General features: G+C 45.3%; 1 protein-coding gene across 3 annotated transcripts in view; it reads left to right on the forward strand.

Moving 5' to 3' along the window:
- Window positions 1-21,008, forward strand: part of foxp4 (forkhead box P4) — a 339,940-nt gene that overhangs the window by 293,524 nt on the left and 25,408 nt on the right. For all 3 annotated transcript variants that reach the window (XM_080210242.1, XM_080210241.1, XM_080210243.1), the window contains exons 9-13: window positions 770-857; window positions 3,656-3,739; window positions 10,615-10,816; window positions 13,196-13,272; window positions 14,513-14,614. In XM_080210242.1, the coding sequence (XP_080066368.1) occupies window positions 770-857; window positions 3,656-3,739; window positions 10,615-10,816; window positions 13,196-13,272; window positions 14,513-14,614 (553 nt within the window). The remainder of the gene's footprint in view (window positions 1-769; window positions 858-3,655; window positions 3,740-10,614; window positions 10,817-13,195; window positions 13,273-14,512; window positions 14,615-21,008) is intronic.

Raw genomic sequence — 21,008 nt, forward strand, 5'->3', positions numbered from 1 at the left:
TCTCAAGTAAGGAGACCAAAACTGTACACAGTAACTCCAGATGTGGCCTCACCAGCACCTTATACAGCTGCAACATAACCTCGCTGTTTTTAAACTCCATCCCTCTCGCAATGAAGGACAAAATTCTATTTGCCTTCTTACAGTTGGATACAGAGTAAATCTCTCATCAAAATATTGATCATAATCCCAGTGATGGCAATGTGTCCCCAGCTGCTCTAATAATCCTCGAATCCCAAACCTACTGGACACACTGATTGAATTGGCCGTTTGTATGTTTAATTCAGAATGAGGGACCATTGGATAATCTTGGTTTGTCGCTGCAATGGACTGGATTGTGGAGATTGGATTCTTTCAATCGGCAGAATTTCACCAGCCATCAGTGGACTCAGAGCCAGGCCTAAGGGCAAATGTCAGAGTTTTAATGTTGCGCCCACCTGGGGTTTCTTATCCAAGCCACATCCCATGAGAGGAATCAGGTGTGACATTGTTATCATGGATTCAGGGAATGAGAGAGAAGCCAGGTGTGCCGTTGTCTCTCGCCTCGTTCTTTGGTTGAGCTACAAGTGTGAAGGGAACACTCTGTCCAGATAACCCTGCCTGAGCCGCGACTTAAACAATGAAAACACAAAGGCTAAACGATGGCAGAGAGAGAGTACAAAGACATCCGTTCACTGGCTGTCATCGGACTTACCTGCTGCAATCTTTGTCATGAAATGTATGGAATCATTATTGAAGATTTGTCAAGTTATAATTTCTTCCATCCTGTTAGGCACCTCAGTAACGAACACGCACTCGATGACCGCAGCACAGCCCAGTGTCGGGTTCAGATGCAAGTCGTTCAACAACTCGAAATTCAGGTTGGTATATTTTTTTCACTTGGATCTCTCTGCAATGGGAGTTCGCCTCTTAGAGATGACTTGAGGGAGTTGCCCCAACCACCCTTCCCACACACACAGCACATGTCAAAGGAAAAACTTGGAACTATTCTGCCTTGTAGAAGGGAATGCATCATGGAATCATAGAAATTACATAGGGGAGGGGGGCCATTCAGCCCATCACATCTGACAATGTTAGCTCTTCACCTGCAGCTGTGTTGTCCAATCCCATTCTTCTGCCTTTCTCTGTATCCTTGTATAATGTTTCCTTGCAAACGTTAAGTGAATTCCTCTCTAAACAAAGTTCCAGTTGCTGCTTCAATAGCTCCATGTGATAAAGCATCCCCGCGTTCTAACCCTGCCTCCTCATTCTCTCAGTGATAACGCTGTGTCTGTCTCGCTTTGTTGCTATTTTACCCAGAACCTCTCAAAACTTTAAAGAATTTCAAACAATTCCAATGATAAATTAAATCATCTCTCAACCTTCTCTGTTCCATTGAAGAAAGTCATAATTTAACATACAAATTAGGAGCAGGAATAGGCCATTCAGCCCCCCCAGCCTGTTCTGTTATTTGACAAGACCTTGGCTGGTCTCATCTCCACTTTCCTATCCACCGCCCCCCCCATACCCTTTGATTCCCTGACCAATCACGGATCTGTCTGAGGAATATTCAGTGACCCTCACTGCTCTCTGAGGAAGAGAATTCCACAGCCTCATGACCCACTGATCTGATTTTCCATTGCCTGTCTTTGTAACTACATTCCTGATATCATTTGGACGAACCTTCAGCTGTGGTGTTCTCACAGCTCAGCGATCCAGTCTCCATGACAGCATTGCAATCTCGCCGATGCCTCTGTCTTTGAATAGCTGAGAGATTTAGCTTCTTCTCTTCTCCACATTGTCCTGCAATTCTCTGATCATCTGATGGACTGCCGTTTGGAGTTATTGTAAACTGTTCCACTCTCCATGTTATAATAAAGATATAGAGGCACCGGAGAAGGTGGGAAAAAAGACTAATGGGGATGATTCCAGGATTGAGAGGTTCGAACTATCAGGAATGTTTGAACAGGTTACGATTCTTTCTTCTAGAGAAAGAGGAAAGTTGATGAAGGTCCTTAAGAAGTGTTTGATTGTGTTGGTGTGGAGGGTGTGGCCTGGTGTGGTGGTGGTTGATGTGGGTGGGTTTCAGGCAGGAAACCTCCCACGTGACACTGCTGTGATGGACAGGTTCCAGGCTGGGGTTGACCCCAGGGCGTCAAACAAGATAAGTCCAGTTCATGACCCCCATGAGGTGTCTGATCCTGAGTAATGGTACAATCTTTGGTAGAAAGGAAATCCAATCTTGCCCCAGGGGTCTGATTCCCCCCACCCCCCAATCCCAGGCAGAGTCCAGCCCCAGTGGGTTCTGATCCTAGACTCTGGGAAGGCCCGAACCATGACACTATGATGGTTTGACCCCCATAAGGTGGGGTGGAGAGGAAGGGGGGGTTTTGGAATGGATAGAGTGAAAGAGGGGGTAGGAGAAATCAGGGTGGAGGGATAGGGAGGTTGTGGAGGGTGAAATTCTGAGGGCCTTTTTGTTGTGAAGTTCTGATGGGGTGGATGGGGGAACTCGTTGGGGAAGTGGGGTGTGGGGAGCAGTACCTTTGGAGAAACATTTCAGTTATTCCCAGCCCACATGCAGTGCTGTAAAGACATTTAACTTTTCCTGGAAGTTGTCCTCATCCCTCATCAGCTGCTGCGTTACCTCAGGCCTGGGAAACGTGGCCGTTTATGGGAAATGATGAGGCTTCCAGCCTCAATAGAACATTGAAATTGCCAACCTGTGTCCTGGGAGTGGGCTTGCTGCTTGCTGTTTCCACATCTCCATTCAACTCGACATGGCTGGGTTCAGAGGTGAGGCTGGGGGAGGTCGGGTGGGGGGGGGGGGGGGGGGGGGGGTAGGACTTTTAGAATTTTCATGTCTGCCCCAAGCCCAAACCACCTGCTTTTGGTGTTAAAATTCAACCTGATATCTGTGGGTGCGTCAATATAATGCAGTCACAAATAAATCCAATGCAGAATTCAGGAGAAACATCTTTATCCAGAGGGTGGTGAGAATGAGGAACAGATCGTCACGGGGGACAGTTGAAGGGAATAGTATCGATGTGTTAAAAGGAAGTGGACAGATACACAAGGGAGGTGGAAGAATACGCTGAGGGGGTGAGATGGGCACAGTAAGAAGTCTCACAACACCAGGTTAAAGTCCAACAGGTTTATTTGGAATCTCAAGCTTTTGGAGTGCTGCTCCTTCATCAGGTGAGTGACTAGATCACTCACCAGATCACTCACCTGATGAAGGAGCAGAGCTCCCAAAGTTCATGATTCCAAATAAACCGGTTGGGATTTGATCTAATGTTGTGAGACTTCTTACTGTGCCCACTCCAGTCCTTAAAAAACTGTTTGGTTGTGTTGGTGTGGAGGGTGTGGCCTAAATATTACCAAGTGGTGGTTGATGTGGGTGGTAACTCCACACCATGGTGAGATGGAGCAGGGGGAGAGGAGGTTCAGTATTAACCTGGAGTGATGGCTGCTCCAAGGAGATTAAACAATCCCTGAATTTACAGCTATCAGATATTTCTCTGTAAGCTGCTTGTCCCAAATAAGCGATGAAACTCATAAAACCTTTGAAAAGTGCCCATTTTGTGAGAGATCGGGTGTTTCTGTGTTCTGACTTCACTCTTGACCACTAACCGATGCTCAATGCAATTGGGCTGAAGTAGTTTTTTTATGTCCACAGTTATCAAAAGAGAGCGAGCGTCTTCAGGCGATGATGGCCCACCTGCACATGCGGCCATCAGATCCAAAACCTTTTGCGCAGCCTGTAAGTATTCCAGCTGATGTTCCAATCTCACCCAAACTCAAACTGACTGTCAAAGAAAGGATTTCTGTTGAATATTTCACAATCTCCAAATAATCCAAAGTGCTTCACATCCAATGAACCACTTTTGATTTGTAGTCACTGTTAAGATGTAGGAAAGATGGCAGCCAATTTGTGCACAGCAAGCTCCCACAAACAGGCTGGAAATAATGAGCATATGTCTGTTTCAGTGATAATTGGTTAGGGGGAACAGTGCCTGGACATTGGAATAATTCCCCTGCTCTTCTTCAAGATAGTGCCATGGGACCTTCAACCCCAATCTAAGGCAAGGCCAGGGTAATGCCCCCTTCAATAGGCAGCACCCACAATCTTCCATCAGAGTTCCAGCACTGAGGCAGAACAGAAACATCAGCCTTTGAAGAGTTTGATTTGATTTGATTTATCATTGTCACATATTAACACACAGTGAAAAGTATTGTTTCTTGCACGCTATACAGACAAAGCATAGCATTCATAGAGAAGGAAAGGAGAGAGTGCAGAATGTAGTGTTCATAGCTAGGGTGTAGAGAAAGATCAACTTAATGTAAGATAAGTCCATTCATGACAGCAGCTGTTCTTGAGTCGGTCGGTATGTGACCTCAAACTTTTGTACCTTTTTCCCACTGGAAGAAGGTGGAAGAGAGAATGTGTGGGGTGCGTGGGATCCTTAATTATGTTGGCTGCTTTGCCAAGGCAGCGGGAAGTGTAGACAGAGTCAATGGATGGGGGACTGATTTGCGTGATGGATTGGGCTACATTCATGATCTTTTGTAGTTTTTTGAGGTCTTGGACAGAGCAGGAGCCCACACCAAGCTGTGATACAATGGTGCATCTGTAAAAGTTGGTGAGAGTCGTAGCTGACATGCCAAATTTCCTTAGTCTTCTGACAAAATAGAGGTGTTGGTGTGCTTTCTTAACTATAGCATCAGCATGGGGGACCCGGGACAGGTTCTTGGTGATCTGGACACCAAGAAACTTGAAACTTTTGACCATTTCTATTTTGTCCCCGTTAATGTCAATAGGGGCACGTTCTCCTTTACGCTTCCTGAAGTCAATGACAATCTCCATTTTGTTGACATTGAGGGAGAGATTATTGTCATCGTACCAGTTTGAGACGGTGCAATGTACAACAAATCCTGGAGCTGTTTTCTCTGGCCCATGCTGCAGCAGTTTATGTGTCTGTTGTGTATAATTTATTGAATGTAAATTCAGCAAGAACAGAATAAACAGCATAAAGTGAATCTGTGGAAGTTTATTGGCAAAGCTCATCTACCCTCAGTATAACATAAACCATGGAGCAATATATTGATGCAATCTGAAGCTGGGTTACCACAAGAAACAGTCTGATCTGGACAGCAACCAGATTGTGTTCATGTAAATAAATCTCTTCTAGCTTCGGAAAGAGAAACCAAATGAGACAGAATGATTTTTGTTATAAAGTTAGTAACTGAGTTACCTGGTGTACATTCACACCAATGTTTGGTTTTCCTTATGTCCTGTTCCATCTATCTTGAAATATTTACAACTCATCAATCATCTATTATTCAACTGATCTAACTCCAAACAATTTGAATTCCTCTTCCTCTTTTCCTCTCTCTCCTGTTGTCCTCCTCCTCTCTCCCTTTATTTAATCTCCTCTTCATTTCTCTATCACTCCTTACTCTTCTCTTTCTCTCCGCTCCTCTTTCTTTCTTACTTATAATCACTTTTGTTCTTCTTTCTTCTCCTCTGATTCTGTTTCTTTCTCATTCCCTCCTTCCTCGTCTTTCTTATTCTGCCATTCTCTCTCTCTCTCTCTCTCTCACCTTCACCTTCTCTAATCCTCTCTCTCACTCTGAAACTTCCCTCCTTTCCGGGGAATTCTCCGACTCTCCTGGTACCTTGAGGAATGTGAACTAAATATAAATGGAAGGGATTTCTCTGAGTGGCCGGTGGAATCGGGTCACCCAATCAGATCACAGAGAAGTGGAACATTGAAATGGTGTATCTTTCCCAGCAGCCAATCAGCTTCGCCATGGTGAGGTCAGTTGGCGGCTCTGGCAATCCGCTCCTGACCCTTTCTCCTGGTGTCTGACTCCTGGGGGCAGAAAATAAACAGTATTTCTATTCCAGCATTCACCAACTCAGGCACTCCAAAGCACTTTGCAATTAATCGAGCACTTTCAAAGTGTGGCCACTGAATGCACAGCAAGATCCCATAAAGAGCAATCAGGTAATGAGCAGCCAATCAGTTTCAGTAATGCTAGTTGAGATATTGGACAAATCAACGGGGCGAACTTCCCTGCTCCTCTTTCACTAACGCCATTGGCTCATTTACATCAACCCAAGAGAGTAGCCAGGTCCTCAGTTTGACATCTCAGCTGGAAGGTGGCACCTCTGACAGTGCAGTGCTCCTTCAGTACTGCATCAGGAGTGTTCATCTAGACTTTGCCCAGAATTTTCCAGCTGTTTACGCTGGCAACATCTTCTGGTTTTACTGGTGGCACATCCTCGCCGTGGCTTTCCCAGCAGTGTGGGGTGGGATCGATGGGAAAATCCCATTGACAGCGGTGGGACCAGAAGCTCTCGCTGCCGGAGAACAGCACCCAGCCCCCCACCGTGAGAAACAGGCCACGGGGAGGCCAGCAATTCCCACCCTGCAGTGGGACTTGAGGGGAGAGAGTGATTCACTGAGCCATGACTAACACCTGGAGAAGATGGAGCTTTAAGAATCAGGATACTTGGACAATCCAGAAGAGGATTTGGATTCAATCAGGTTTCACATTAGACAAGCCCAGCTGTATTAATTGTGTTCACTTCAAATGCTGCCGTGAGTAACACAGTATGTTGTTGGTCACCTTTCCAAATTGTTAGTGTCCAATGATTGTTTGACTCACAAGTTCATAGTCAAAAGTTCCCTTTAGGTTTGTCAGTGAAGTTGAATCTGGTTGGTTATTGGGTGAGCCTTTTTGATTTGATTTGATTTATTATTGCCACATGCATTTACAGTGAAAAGTATTGTTTCTTGTGCACTATGCAGACAAAACATACCATTCACAGAGAAGGAAACAAAGAGTACAGAATGTAGTGTTACAGTCATAGCTAGGGTGTAGAGAAAGATCAACTTAATGCAAGGTAGATCCATTCAAAAGTCTGACAGCAGCAGGGAAGAAGCTGTTCTTGAGTCAGTTGGTACGTGACATCAGACTTTTGTATCTTTTTCCCGAAGGATGAAGGTGGAAGACAGAATGTTTGGGATGCGTGGGGTCTTTAATTTTGCTGGCTGCCTTGCCGAGGCAGTGGGAAGTGTAGCCCGAGTCAATGGATGGGAGGTTGGCTTGCACTGGGCTACATTCACGAACTATTGTAGTCCCTTGTGGTCTTGACAGAGCAGGAGCCAATAGCAAGCTGTGATACAACCAGAAAGATTGCTTTCAATGGTGCATCTGTAAAAGAGAGTTGTAGCTGACATGCCATATTTCCTTAGTCTTCTGAGAAAGTAGAGACATTGGTGGGCTTTCTTTACTATAGTGTTGGCATGGGGGGATCAGGACAGGTTGTTGGTGATCTGGACACCGAGAAACTTGAAGCTCTTGACCCTTTCTACTTCGTCCCCATTGATGTAGACAGGGGCATGTTCTCCTTTACGCTTCCTGAAGCTGATGACAATCTCCTTTGTTTTGTTGACATTGTGAGGGACACGAGTTCACCAGATTCTCTATCTCATTCCCGTACTCTGTCTCATCGTTGTTTGAGATCCGACCCACTATGGTGGTGTTGTCAGCAAACTTGAAAATTGAATTGGAGGGGAATTTGGCCACACAGTCATAGGGTATGAGGAATGTAGTAGGGGGCCGAGAAAACAGCCTTGTGGGACACCGGTGTTGAGGATGATCGTAGAGAAGGTGTTGTTGCCTGTCCTTACTGATTGTGGCTTGCTGGGCAGTACACTGATATGGACACCAGTTGAGAACAGGGTGATGCCTGATTGTGATGAGAAGCTTGTTAATGGCCCCAGTTAAAGTTCTTAGATGAAGGAAGGGTATTTTTGAGGTTTCTGATGGAGTGAGGCCAGTGTGCGTGTGTGTGAGCTGCAGTGTTGTTGCTCTGCCCCTAGATGCCGCTAGCTTCTTAAACTGGCAAAAGTCACATTTCCTGGATCATCGCTGACATCTAGTGGCAGGTTCCTGGTATTTCACTGAACTACTTTTTCCCCCAAACTCTTTTATATTTATGGCAAGGCCAACATTTATCGCCCATTCTTAGTTGTCCTTTTGTGAAAGTGATGATGAGTCACATTCTTGTCCTGCTGCAGTCCACCTGCTGAAGGTACTCTCTATAAGGCACAAGTCAGGAGTGTGATGGAACACTCTCCACTTGCCTGGATGGGTGCAGCTCCAACAACACTCAATGTTAACACCATCCGCGACCAAGTAGCCCCATTTACCACAGTGAACATTCACTCCCTCCACCACTGACACAGCCGTGTGCACCATCTACAAGATCTACTGCAGCAACTCACCAAGGCTCCTTCGGCAAATGTGTGACCTCTGCCTTCTAGAAGGACAAGGGCAGCAGATACATGGGGAACACCACCACCTGCAAGTTTCCCTCCGAGTCACTGACCATCCTGACTTGGAAATAAATCCTTCACAGTCGTGAGGTCAGAATCCTGGAATTCCTTCCCTAACAGCACTGTGGGTGTACCTACACCACATGGACTACAGCGCTTCAGGAAGGCAGCTCATCACCACCTTCTGAAGGGCAATTAGGGATGGGCAATAATTGCTGGGCCTGGCCAGTCACAGCCACATCCCAGAAAACAAAGGAATTGGAAATAGTGGCGATATTGGGAAGAAAGGAACGGCAGTGGAAATGTTCTCTGGTCCAAATGAAATTCCTGAATTACAGACACATGCTGTTTTCTGCAGTATTTTTTCCTCTTCCTCTTCTGCTCTCTCCCTCTCACACCTGCCTTCCTCAAATCCATCTCTGCTGCTTCCTCTCCCGTTCTCTGTTCTGTGAACCTTCATCAAAATAAAATGCAAAATTCAACAAAAAATAATTTTCTTCATGACTCTGACTGTCCTTCCAATCTTCATCCTTCCTTTCCCATCTTCCCACACCACTGACCGTGTCCTTTCTCTGTCCTGGGGAGGACACCATTGGTGTAACTTGATGTTGGATTCCTGTAACAGGCCTGATGCTGATTCACTAAAGTAGCAGTGGGTGTGATCACTCGGTAACCAGAGCAAGAACTTCACCAGGATATTACCGGAACAAAGAGGGTATAACAGGGGTTATACCTACAGGTTACAACTCAGCAATGACCAGCCTACTTTCCCAGAGAAAAGCTGGGAGGACCGAATAAAGATCTTGGAGATAATGAAAGCCTTGAACAGGGTGAAGATGTGACAAAGATGTTTCTTCTTCTAGTGAGACCTGGGACCAAAAATATGCGTTAGTCACTCAGAAATCCTGCCAGAAATTCAGGAGAAACTTTACCTGGAAAGTGGAGAGACTGTGCAACTCACTATTGAGTTCTTGCTGACTAAGTGCTGCTTGGGATGGCATGGTGGCACAGTGGTTAATACTGCTGCCTCACAGCGCCAGGGTCCCAGGTTCGATTCCAGCCTCAGGTCACTGTCTATGTGGAGCTTGCACATTCTCCCCATATCTGCATGGATTTCCTCCGGGTGCTCTGGATTCCTCCCACAGTCCAAAGATGTGCGGGTTAGGTTGATTGGCCGTGCGAAATTGACCCTGGTGTCAGGGGATTATCAGGGTAAATGTGTGGGGTTGCGGTAATAGGGCCCGGATGGGATTGTGATCAGTACAGACTCAATAGGCCAAATGGCCTCCTTCTGTACCGTAGGGACTCTATAATTCTACTATGATTCTAAGTAATGGGCAACTCACTACAACAGGGAGCAGTTGAGAGGAATGGGATCAACACGTTTTATGAGGAGCTGGATAAACAAGAGAGAAGGGAACGGGATATGGTGACAGGGTGAGATGAAGGGATGTGGAGGAGGTTCGTGTTGGGAATAAATACTGGCTGCATCTAGTTGGCCCATGTGGCCTGTGTGTGTCCTGCAGCCTCAGCGTGACTTGTATACTCCGTCTTGTTGTGTGTTGAAGTAACTGATCTGGGCAGGGTGCCTGTTGACTGCATCAACTTTAGTAACAACAGATTAGGGAAGAGAAAAATAAATGAGTCCCAATTCCTGTCACTTATTGCTGGAAGGTAAACCTGGGCAGGTGTCAGTCGAGGACAGAAGCATAGATAAGGGTCATGGGTGGAGGGGGGACTCAATGTTAAAATGGCTCGTTGGGCCGAAGGGCCTGTTTCCCGGGCTGTTTTGTTCTTTGTTCTTTGCTACTTGGTGGAATAGTCCGTCAGCATTTACTGTCTGGCTTCATTCCTGAACAAGGTCCCCGTGGACAAACTCCAGATGGGAGCCACTACCAATCAAATTGTCCCCTACAAGAGTGAGCAACTTCAGGACAGGAGGGAGAAGTAAAGTAATTGGTTTGTGAGTGTATTTTTCACTGTAACATTTAGCAAGATGTGACTGAATTCTCCTCCAAACGTGACTGGGTAGTCAGTGTAAGATTCTGTCTCTTTAAACGTCTCCTCTGGGACCTCAGTCGGATGTTGTCAAGTGACACATCTGTTAATTGGAATTTCAGTGGAACAATCTTATGTACCAATTAGTGGAGATAAGTCTGGATCTCTCAGTTCAGGCTACACAAAGGCTGAAACTCCAGACCATTTCTCAGAGACACTTATTCTTTCTGTTTTCTGTCCTTTTTCCCCCAATCCCACGTCCTCCCTGCTGATCGCCGTTTGCCCTTAGCTGAACCTGGTGTCGAATGTCACGCTTTCCAAGGGTTCCACAGACATTTTCCCAGAAAGTTTACCTCACACACCAACCTCAGCCGCCACACCGATCACCCCGGTGAGACAGGGGCCCTCTGTCATCAGCTCAGCAAGTTTACACAACATGGGAGCCATTCGGAGAAGACATTCCGATAAATACTGCATGCCGTTATCCTCAGGTAAGAGGCTTTTCTTCAGTGTATTGTTCATGAATTAAAACTGTAGGACGATGCAGTACAGCTAGAGGTCATTCAGCCCATCGTACTGGTACTGTCTCGTTGGAAGAGCTACCTATCCCAGCACCAGCATCTTTTGGCTAAGATCAAGCATCAGATTAAGCCCAAGATGCGGTTGGAGGGGCAATGCCTGATCCTGTTAGCTTGGATCTTGTTTGAATCTCTTGTGGGGACCATGAATTGGATTCAGAATTTTGGTTTTGGAGCAAGCAAGGAATGGATTTGGGTTTGCCGGGTCCACTCTGAGCAACGGCTTTGTAATTTTAAAGACGGCGTAATTGTTTTATAAATTAGGAATGGACACACAACGTATGTAGAAAATATGAATATCATCGCACCTTCTGCGTGGACCATTTTGGAATGTTTGTAATGTTCTGGTGCAGAAGGTGAAGCAGCATGGGATCAGAGGTGAGCTGGCAAGGTGGACACAAAACTGGCTCGGTCAAAGAAGACAGAGGGTAGCAGTGGAAGGATGTGTTTCTGAATGGAGGGCTGTGACAAGTGGTGTTCCTCAGGGATCAGTGCTGGGAGCTTTGCTGTTTGTAATATATACAAATGATTTGGAGGAAAATGTAACTGGATTGATTAGTAAGTGTACGATCGACACAAAGGTTGGTGGATTTGCGGATAGCGATGAGGACCATCAGAGGGTACAGCAGGATATAGATCAGTTGGAGACTTGGGTGGACAGATGGCAGATGGAATTTAATCCAGACAAATGTGAGGTAATGCATTTTGGAAGCTCTAATACAGGTAGGAAAAATATAGTAAATGGCAGAACCTTTCAGAGTATCGATAGGCAGAGGGATCTGGGTGTAGAGGAACACAGGTCACTGAAAGTGACAATGCAGATGGAGAAGGTAGTCAAGAAGGCATACGGCATGCTTGCCTTCATCAGCCGGGGTATTGAGTTTAAAAATTAGCAAGTCATGTTTATAGAAGCTTAGTTAGGCCGCACTTTGAATATAGTGTTCAATTCTGATTGTCACACTACCAGAAGGATATGGAGGCTTTGGAGAGGTACAGAAAAGATTTACCAGGATGATGTCTAGCATGGAGGGCATTAGCTATGAGAAGAGGTTGAAAAAACTTGGTTTGTTCTCACTGGAGCAACAAAAGTTGAGGGAGACCTGGAAGGAGTCTACAAGATTATGAGGGGCACGGACAGAGTGGATAGTCAGAAGCTTTTTCCCAGGGTGGAAGAATCAATTACTCAGGGCATAGATGTGAGGGGCAAGGTTTAAAGGAGAGATACAAGGCAGATGTTTTACACAGAAAGTGGTGGGTGTCTGGAACTCGTTGCCAGTGGAGATAGTGGAAGCAGATACGGTAGTGACTTTTAAGAGCTGTTTTAACAAGTACATGAATAGGATGGGAATAGAGGGATATGGTCGCCGGAGTGGTAGGGGGTTTTAGTTCAGTCGAGCAGCATGGTTGGTGCAGACTTGGAGGGCCGAAGGGCCTGTTCCTGTGCTGTAATTTTCTTTGTTCTTTGTTCTCTTTGTTCCTTCAGATATTTCACAAATAAAGTATATTTTTGCAAAGTAAAGACATGTCGGGATGGGCAATAAGTGTCGGCCCAGCCAATAATGTCCTCACCTGTCTAAAAGATTAACGATTGAAGTGAAACATGACCCTCTCCTGCCACACGTGTCCCTTCATGATGATATGACCCTGTTATATGTTCTGGATGAGGTGAATCATGTTGCTCAGAATTCCCTCAGTCAGAAACCCCAACTAAAGAATAATTACTGTATTCATGACATTTATCAGGGTAATATTTTCCTTCCTCTGCTGATGAGAGGCAGACACATTAAAAGCAGGAGGTACAAAACCCACCTGACAAGAAGTCAGTCTGTAACTATAACCATTGTGTGGTTAACTTAAACTACTCAAACTTCAAACATGCTCATTCAGACTTACACTTGATTGGTTCCAGCTCAGCTTTGAACCCAGGAGAGAGACCCCATTGCACCCTCTCCATGATGGGTTCATGACGATGAGAGGTGACGTGTTGCCCACTGGTGGTGGGATCTTATGGTCCTGTCATCATGAACAGGGTTTCCTGATGAGCTCACTTCTTACCCATGGCGAGGGTGCGATGTCAGCAGGAATGTAAGATCCTGCAGCAAGGCCCAGAACATCTCCTTTCCTCATTGGACTGGAAACAAGTGTGAGATAGAATATTTCCCAGAACATACTTGGGGAAACTCTTCCCACCTCTGTCCCTTTACACTAATTCTATCCCAGTTTATATACAGATAAGAACTGATATCAAATATTCAACATTAACACACCTGTGTGTTCTGTGTTCTCTTCCAGAACTCGCTCAGAATCATGAGTTTTACAAGAATGCCGATGTTCGACCTCCTTTTACATACGCTTCCCTCATCCGGCAGGTGAGTAAACTGCCCATCTCTTAATCAGGGAGATGGTCTAAGTTATCCTAATCTCCTGAAGGAACTTCCCGCTGACACTTTCCCACCTCCCAGTGTGAGAAGCATTATTGTTCACAATGACAAGTCAGCCAAGATCCTGATTGGTAGCATGGCAGAGAGTTCAATGTTTCACCACTCACACGATCATGTTTATTTATAAGAATAGGTCAATTTGCATCCAAATTTAAAGCACAGAAACAGGCCATTCAGCCCACATGGTCCTGACTGGTGCATATGCTACACATCAGCCTCCTCCCACTCTGACAGAAGGTGAAGGAAATTTGTATTGTTTCTGTTGAATTTCGGAGTTGCTGTAGTTGATGTTTTAACAATGATGAGACCAGTTGTTGAAGGAAAGTGATCCTCTGATGAAATGTTTGTCACAGTGCAGAGAGAGGTCCGAAAATCTTTCTGTCCAAACTTTATCAAGTTCAAAAAGAGCCAAAATCAAATGGCATAGGAAGATGCAATGAAATGTGATTGGGGTAGATAGTTCCAGAGGGAGAGCTTGCATTGGCATTGGATATGATGGACTGAATGGCCTCCTTCTGTTCTCTAGTATTTGCAATTCTATGATATAATCCAACCTTTCCAATTCCATATTGCCCAAATCCCATCTCTCTGCAGAGACATGGAAAATATCTCTTGAATCGGTTCAGACTGTTTGCTTCAATCTCAACGTGTTTGCAATCCATCATCTTTTGCACGGTGTATGTGTGTGGGACTGTCCTATCTAGTCCACAAATACTTGTTCTACCCCCTCCTCTCCTGACCTGTCCTTTACCATCCCATCATCTCTGCCCTGCACTGCTCTCTTTTTCCCTGAAAAAGTAAAGTTTATTTATTAGTCACAAGTAGGCTTACATTAACACTGCAATGAAGTTACTGTGAAGTTCCCCTAGTCACCACACTCTGACGCCTGTTCAGATACATTGAGGGGGAATTTAGCACGGCCAATACACCCTAACCAGCATGTCTTTCGGATTGTGGGAGGAAACCCAGAGCACCTGGAGGAAACCCACGCAGACATGGGGAGAACGTGCAAACTCCACACAGACAGTGACCCAAGCCAGGAATCGAACCGGGGTCCCTGGCGCTGTGAGGTCAGCCAGGCCACCCAAGACAAGACTGGGCCGTGAGAACCTGGTCCTTTCCTGCTGCCCCATTTCACTGTTTCATGCCAACCTTTTCTTCCCTGTAGGCAATCTTGGAAGCGCCTGACAGACAGTTAACACTCAACGAAATTTATAACTGGTTTACAAGAATGTTTGCATACTTCCGGAGAAACACAGCCACGTGGAAGGTGAGTGTCATAAGAAGCTCAACTCTTTAACTCTACATTTTAAATAACCCTTCGATTACATGGTATGATAAATATCAAACAGTTAGGAAGACCTGCATTTATTTAGCAACTTTCATAATCTTGGGACATGTCAAAGTGTTTTTGATGTGCAATTGCTGCTTTAATGAGGAAAAAATGGCAGCCAATCTATATGCAGCAAACTCCCACAAACACCAGGTATTGGCTGGATAATCTGTGTTAGTGATGCTGTTTGAAGGGTAGTTATTGGTCGGGACATCAGGAAAAACTCCCCCCTCTTCTTGAAAATAGTGCAATGGGATCCTTACATCCAGCTGAAAGCACCGGTGGGGTTTGGGTTTAACATCTTTCTGACAGTGCAGCATTCCCTGTGTCCTGCACTCAATATTATCATTCACACCTTTTGCCTGAGATCACAGAATAGAACAGAATCCACTACAGTCTAGAAGGAGGCCATTCGGCCCATCGAATCTGCACCCACCTCAACCCCTCGAAGGAAGTCTGTCGTTCTTACCTGGTTTAGCTGATCACTATGTCAGCAGTTGTAAACTCTGGTAATTACATTGATGAAGGCAGGTGACAGTCAACAATGTTATTTCCAGGAAACCACATGGGGTTTGTAAGCACTGAGCTGTGTGTGGAATAAACTTGCTGAAGGTAAAAGTCAAGTTGCTGGCATTATTCCTCCACCGCTTACTATCTTCAGATTTGATATGATTTGGTTTATTATTGTCACATGTATTAACATACAGTGAAAAGCATTGCTTTTTGTGCGCTATACAGACAAAGCATACCGTTCATAGAGAAGGAAACAAGAGAGTGCAGAATGTAGTGTTACAGTCACAGCTAGGGTGTAGAGAAAGATCAACTTAATGCAAGGTAAGTCCATTCAAAAGTCTGACAGCAGCAGGGAGAAAGCTATTCTTGAGTCAGTTGGTACGTGACCTCAGGCTTTTGTATCTTTTTCCCGATGGAAAAAGTGGAAGAGAGAATGTCCGGGGTGTGGGGTGTCCTTAATTATACCGGCTGCTTTGCCGAGGCAGTGGGAAGTGTAGACGGAGTCAATGGATGGGAGGCTGGTTTGTGTGATGGATTGAGCTTCATTCATGATCTTTTGTAGATCCTTGTGGTTTTGGGCAGAGCAGGAGCCCAGACCAAACTGTGATACAACCAGAAATAATGCTTTCTATGGTGCGTCTGTAAAAGTAACAGTGACCCGGATGGGCGAAGGTCTCTGGTTTTTCCGTGCCCAGAAATTCTCACGTGGTTCCCGAATGCTTTTTGAAGAGTTTTTTTGATCCGATGTTTTCTTCTCATTTTTGGATTCCACTTCACCCTTCAACACGGGAATCTGTGAAGGTCACATCAGGTCTGTCCTTGCTATTGGTTGGAAAACCAACTCGACTGTCAAACTCACTTGACTACACTCGGAGTCCTGTTCACATTCCTGGTCTGCGTGTTATGAAAGGGATATAGAGGCAGAAGAGAAATGATAAAAATTATTTACATGCATTATACCGGAATTTAGATGTTCTAACTGTCCAAGAGAAAATATACAGGCTGGAGCTATTTTTTTCTAAAAACAAAATATCTGAGGGGTGACCTGAATGAGGTATTTAAGATTAAGATTGATTTTGATAAAATAGACATTGAACAGATGTTTCTTTCAGTGTTGGAATCCAAAATAAGGGGTCTTAAAAATAAGACATTAAAAGGTCTGTACCCGGAGAATGTGGAACCCACTGGCAAAGAGAGTGGTTGGGGTGATTATAGAGACAATGACAGGGAAGCTGGATAAAGACACAAGAGAGCAAGAAATAGAAGAATTTGCAGATAGTGTGAGACGGAGAGGATTGAACGAGCTTCATGTTGGAAAACAGACACAGGCAGCGAGTCGTTGGGCTGAATGGCCTTTGTCTATGCTGGTCTGGCAGGTGGTTAATTTGGACATCAGATTGGCTCTATTTTACCATAGACTCTGCTGCCCAAAGAAAATCAAAAGATTAATTAGTTCATCGTTTCCATCAGAGATCCCTCGTTATTTACACTGACTGGAAGATGAAGCAGTCCTGGAAATATAAACTGAGTAATTTTGGGAATCCCACAAACTCCTACTTTTCCAGCAGGACTGGGGTCCATTCCTGCACACTGTGAAATTGTAAACTGTTCCTCACTCAGTAAAGCGCCTCTCATTTTATCTCAGATCAGTGTCACTAACTCTGTGTTCCTGCCAATAATTTCACTGGCCAGTCCAAGGAATGTGGGATGTGGATCTGAAATGCCAATTCCTCGTGTAGTCTGTTCCTGATTTGAGTCAGTTCTCTGTAAGAAACTCTTCCACAGGAAGAGAACGAGGCTGCAGGAGTAATACCTCAATCTTTCTGTGGTGACTTCAGCCAGGTTAATGAGGTTGGTTTGCTTGAGAATGAACTACCTGATGGGTCTGAGTGTCCATCAACCACAGCTATATTCACAGCCAGTGTCCCTAGAGAGGGAGTATGCAGTGTCCACGGGCACAGTTATCGGCTTCCGTGCTGGGCGCCTCAGGGGCTGGGATGTATTATTGACCCCAATAACCACATTTTAATTTGAAGTTTTAAGTCTCCTTTCCACTTTGTCTTTTGTTTCAGGTGGTTCTCCCTCCTTCTGGGAAGCTGCCCTTTTTGAATTGTCCCTAAGTTAATTTGATTTTGTTTATTTTGTTGGTACCCAAAAAGAGATACCTGATGATTCCTGATTGGTGTTTAAATCAGGGAGCCTCATGCTCCCTGATTAAAGTAGGTGTGTCAGACTCTCAGCCTGCAATGAGCAGGGAACAGCTGGAGAGCTGGCTGTGTGCAGATGTATACATATTTACAAGATTATGAGAGGCAAGGAGAGAGTGGATAGTCAGAAGCTTTCTCCCAGGGTGGAAGAGTCAAGTACTAGGGGGCACAGGTTTAAGATGTGAGGGGCAAGGTTTAAAGGAGATGTATGCGGCAGAATTTTTGCACAAAGAGTAGTGAGTGCCTGGAACTCATTGCTGGGGGAGGTGGTGGAAGTGGATATGGTAGTGACTTTTAAGGGGTGTACATGAATGAGATGGGAAAAGAGGGATATGGTCCCCGAAAGGGTAGGGAGTTTTAGTTAAGTTGGGCAGCATGGTCAGTGCAGGCTTGGAGGGCCGAAGGGCCTGTTCATTGCTGTAATTTTCTTTGTTCTTTGTGTGGTGTAAATAAAGTAACTTGGTGACGGGACTTCTACAGGACAGGACAGGAAAATGGCAGTTTTCCTTCTCCTTTCTGGATAATTCCATCCTGCCTAAGATGTAAGTCTGGAGGCGTAGATTTCCTCAACTTTGATGTGATGGGGCAGTTGGAGGAAGCCACATTGTGAAGGACCCTGATTCCAATGGTGAAGGTGCAGAGATGAGGAAAAGAGGAGGGTGCAAATAAATCGAGATAACTGTGTCTGTGAGAAGAGAGACTGAGAGAGAGCTGAGGTGACAGTGACGGAATGACTGACAATTTGGTTTGAGGGTTTTGTGTTTCTAACATACCCGTCTTGACAATGAATTACACGGAGCCAAATTTCAAAATCTCAGAAGTATTTCAGGAAAGAGAAACAAAAAGCTGCTCATTTTCCATTGCTTCCTCTGAGCTTGAGAAAGCTGCCTCTCCCCAACAGGGACAGAACGCGTTTATAAGCCTGTGCCTACCTACAGACTGTCTCATTGCTTCAACTCTCCTTGATTTCAGGATGTGCCCATGTAGGCCATTTCCCCACAGCACTAGTTTATTTTATTTATTAGTGTCACAAGTAAGGCATACATTAACACTGCAATGAAGCTACTGTGAAAATCCCCTCGCCGTCACTCTCTGGTGCCTGTTCGGGCACACTGAGGGAGAACTTAGCACAGCCAATGCACCGAAACAGCACGCCTTTCAGACTGTGGGAGGAAACTGAAACACCAGAGGAAACCCATGCAGACACTGGGAGAACATGCAGACTTTGCACAGACTCTGACCAAGCCGGGAATCGAACCTGGGTCCCTGGTGCTGTGAGGCAGCAGTTCTCACCACTGTGCCACCATGCTGCCCCTGACACGACTAAGTCATTAAGCAGCTTAGACAAGGCCCCAACTTAATTACCAAATGACATAACACAGGCCACAGTTCCCAAAACAACAGTTCAACCATAATTGTTTATTAGAGGTGATCTTCGGATTTAGGACACAATTGGTTCCTGAAAACCACATTGCAAATAGAAACATTGTAAATTGGAACCAATTTCCCCACAGGAACAATGGTATAAATGGGAGATTGGTTCCTGAACCAAGGCTGGAAATCACTCCTAGGGAGCCCCGTGCTGTCAAACACTCTCAGTTATGGCCCTGTCAAGTCACTAAGGAGACTGTTGATGTCTGCACGCCTCAGCGCAAGTTCCTCGGTTAGTGTGGCGGATTTAACCTGGAACCTCTGCTGCTCTGAGCACCTCTTAAATACAACACAAGCATATAACTGCATTAAAGTCGTGATGGCTGTGCCAAAAAAAGCAGAATAAAACATTAATTTTCAACACAATAAGGATGGTTTGACTTGTGACGTAGATCATCAGTACACATGTATGAACATGCTGGCTTTGGAAAGTCCAAACTGATGAAATAAGGTTTCGATTTATAAACATTGTAAGTGTTACTCGTTATAACTGGAACATTGTAAAGTTCAGGATTGCCTGTGCTGTCACTATGGATGTCCATAACATAAAAACTGAAAATGCTGGAAGCATTCAGCAGACCTGGCAGCATCTGTGGAGAGAGAAACATGTTCCATACAGAATGTTTCAGTTAGATATTCCACTTGGAGCAAGGGGGGATAAAAGGATTTTGGGGGAAGAAAGGGTCAGAATGTTGAATTTGATGATCAACTATGATCATAATGAATGGTAGAGCAGGCTCGAAGGGCAGAATGGTCTCCTCCTGCTCCTGTTTTCTATGTTGCTATACGGGCAAACAGTCACTTAAAACTCAAAATCTTAACTCTTTTTATTTCAGACTTCCAGCATCTACAGCACTTTGCTTTTATTATTTGGGTGTTCATGTATGTGCGCGTGTCGGATGTTATGTGTGTGGGTGTTTTGTGGGATTTGTATGTTTGAGTGTGATTGTGCATTAGAGTGTGTGTGGACATGTGAATATATGTGTCCACCCTTATTTCTCACACTTCTTGGGAAAGCAGGAACCATTGTATTTGATCCGTGCCGCACACTGTTCCCTGTCCATCGACTTCATCCAATTCCCCAGCAGCAGACACAGATTGGTGCACAACCAAATGTCATATTTGACCCTGAAATGACCTTTCAATCTTCTCTAATATCACTTATTTCCATGTCACCCGACTTTCTGGTTGAACCTGGGGGTAGGGTGTTAGCGTGGATAGAGGATTGGTTGTCAAATAGGAGGCAGAGAGTGGGGGTCAACGGGTGCTATTGGGATTGGCGGATGGTGACTAGTGGAGTGCCCCAGGGGTCGGTGCTGGGGCCTCAGCTTTTTACCATTTATATAGATGATCTGGAGGGGGAAACCGAGTGTAGGGTGTCGAAATTTGCTGATGTCACCAAGATTGGGGGAACGGCAAATTGTGCAGAGGGTGTGGAGAGTCTGCAGAAGGATCTAGATAGGCTGGGCGAATGGGCCAGGAAATGGCAAATGGAATTTAATGTTGGCAAGTGTGAGGTGGTCCACTTTGGTAGGAATAATGGTAGGAAGGACTATTACTTACGTGGCGAAAAACTGCAGCAGGCGACAGTGCAGAGGGACCTTGGGGTCCTTGTACATGAGTCGCAAAAACCCAGCTTGCAGGTGCAGCAGGTGGTCAGGAAGGCGAATGGGATGCTGGCCTTCATAGCGAGGGGGATTGAATATAAAAGTAGGGAGGTCTTGCTGCAGCTGTATAGGGCATTGGTGAGGCCGCAGCTGGAGTACTGTGTGCAGTTTTGGGCGCCGCACCTGCGCAAAGATATTTTGGCCTTGGAGGGAGTGTGGAGGAGGTTTACTAGGCTGATACCGGAGTTCAGGGGGTTGAGCTATGAGGAGAGGCTGAATAAACTAGGCTTGTACTCGTTAGAGTTTAGAAGAATGAGGGGAGATCTCATTGAGACGTATAAGATGATGAATGGGATGGATAGGATAGAGGTGGAGAGACTCTTCCCGCTCAAAAAAGACAGTAGGACTAGGGGGCACAGCCTCAAGATAAAGGGGGGGCGGTTTAGAACAGAGTTGAGGAGGAACTTCTTCACTCAAAGGGTGGTGAATCTCTGGAATTCTCTGCCCGTTGAAGTGGTGGAGGCTGCCTCGCTAAATATTTTTAAGACGCGGGTTGATGGGTTTTTGATGAGA

Source organism: Carcharhinus amblyrhynchos, chromosome 22, assembly GCF_965287045.1.
Source record: "Carcharhinus amblyrhynchos chromosome 22, sCarAmb.v2.hapA, whole genome shotgun sequence".
Lineage (NCBI taxonomy): Eukaryota > Metazoa > Chordata > Chondrichthyes > Carcharhiniformes > Carcharhinidae > Carcharhinus > Carcharhinus amblyrhynchos.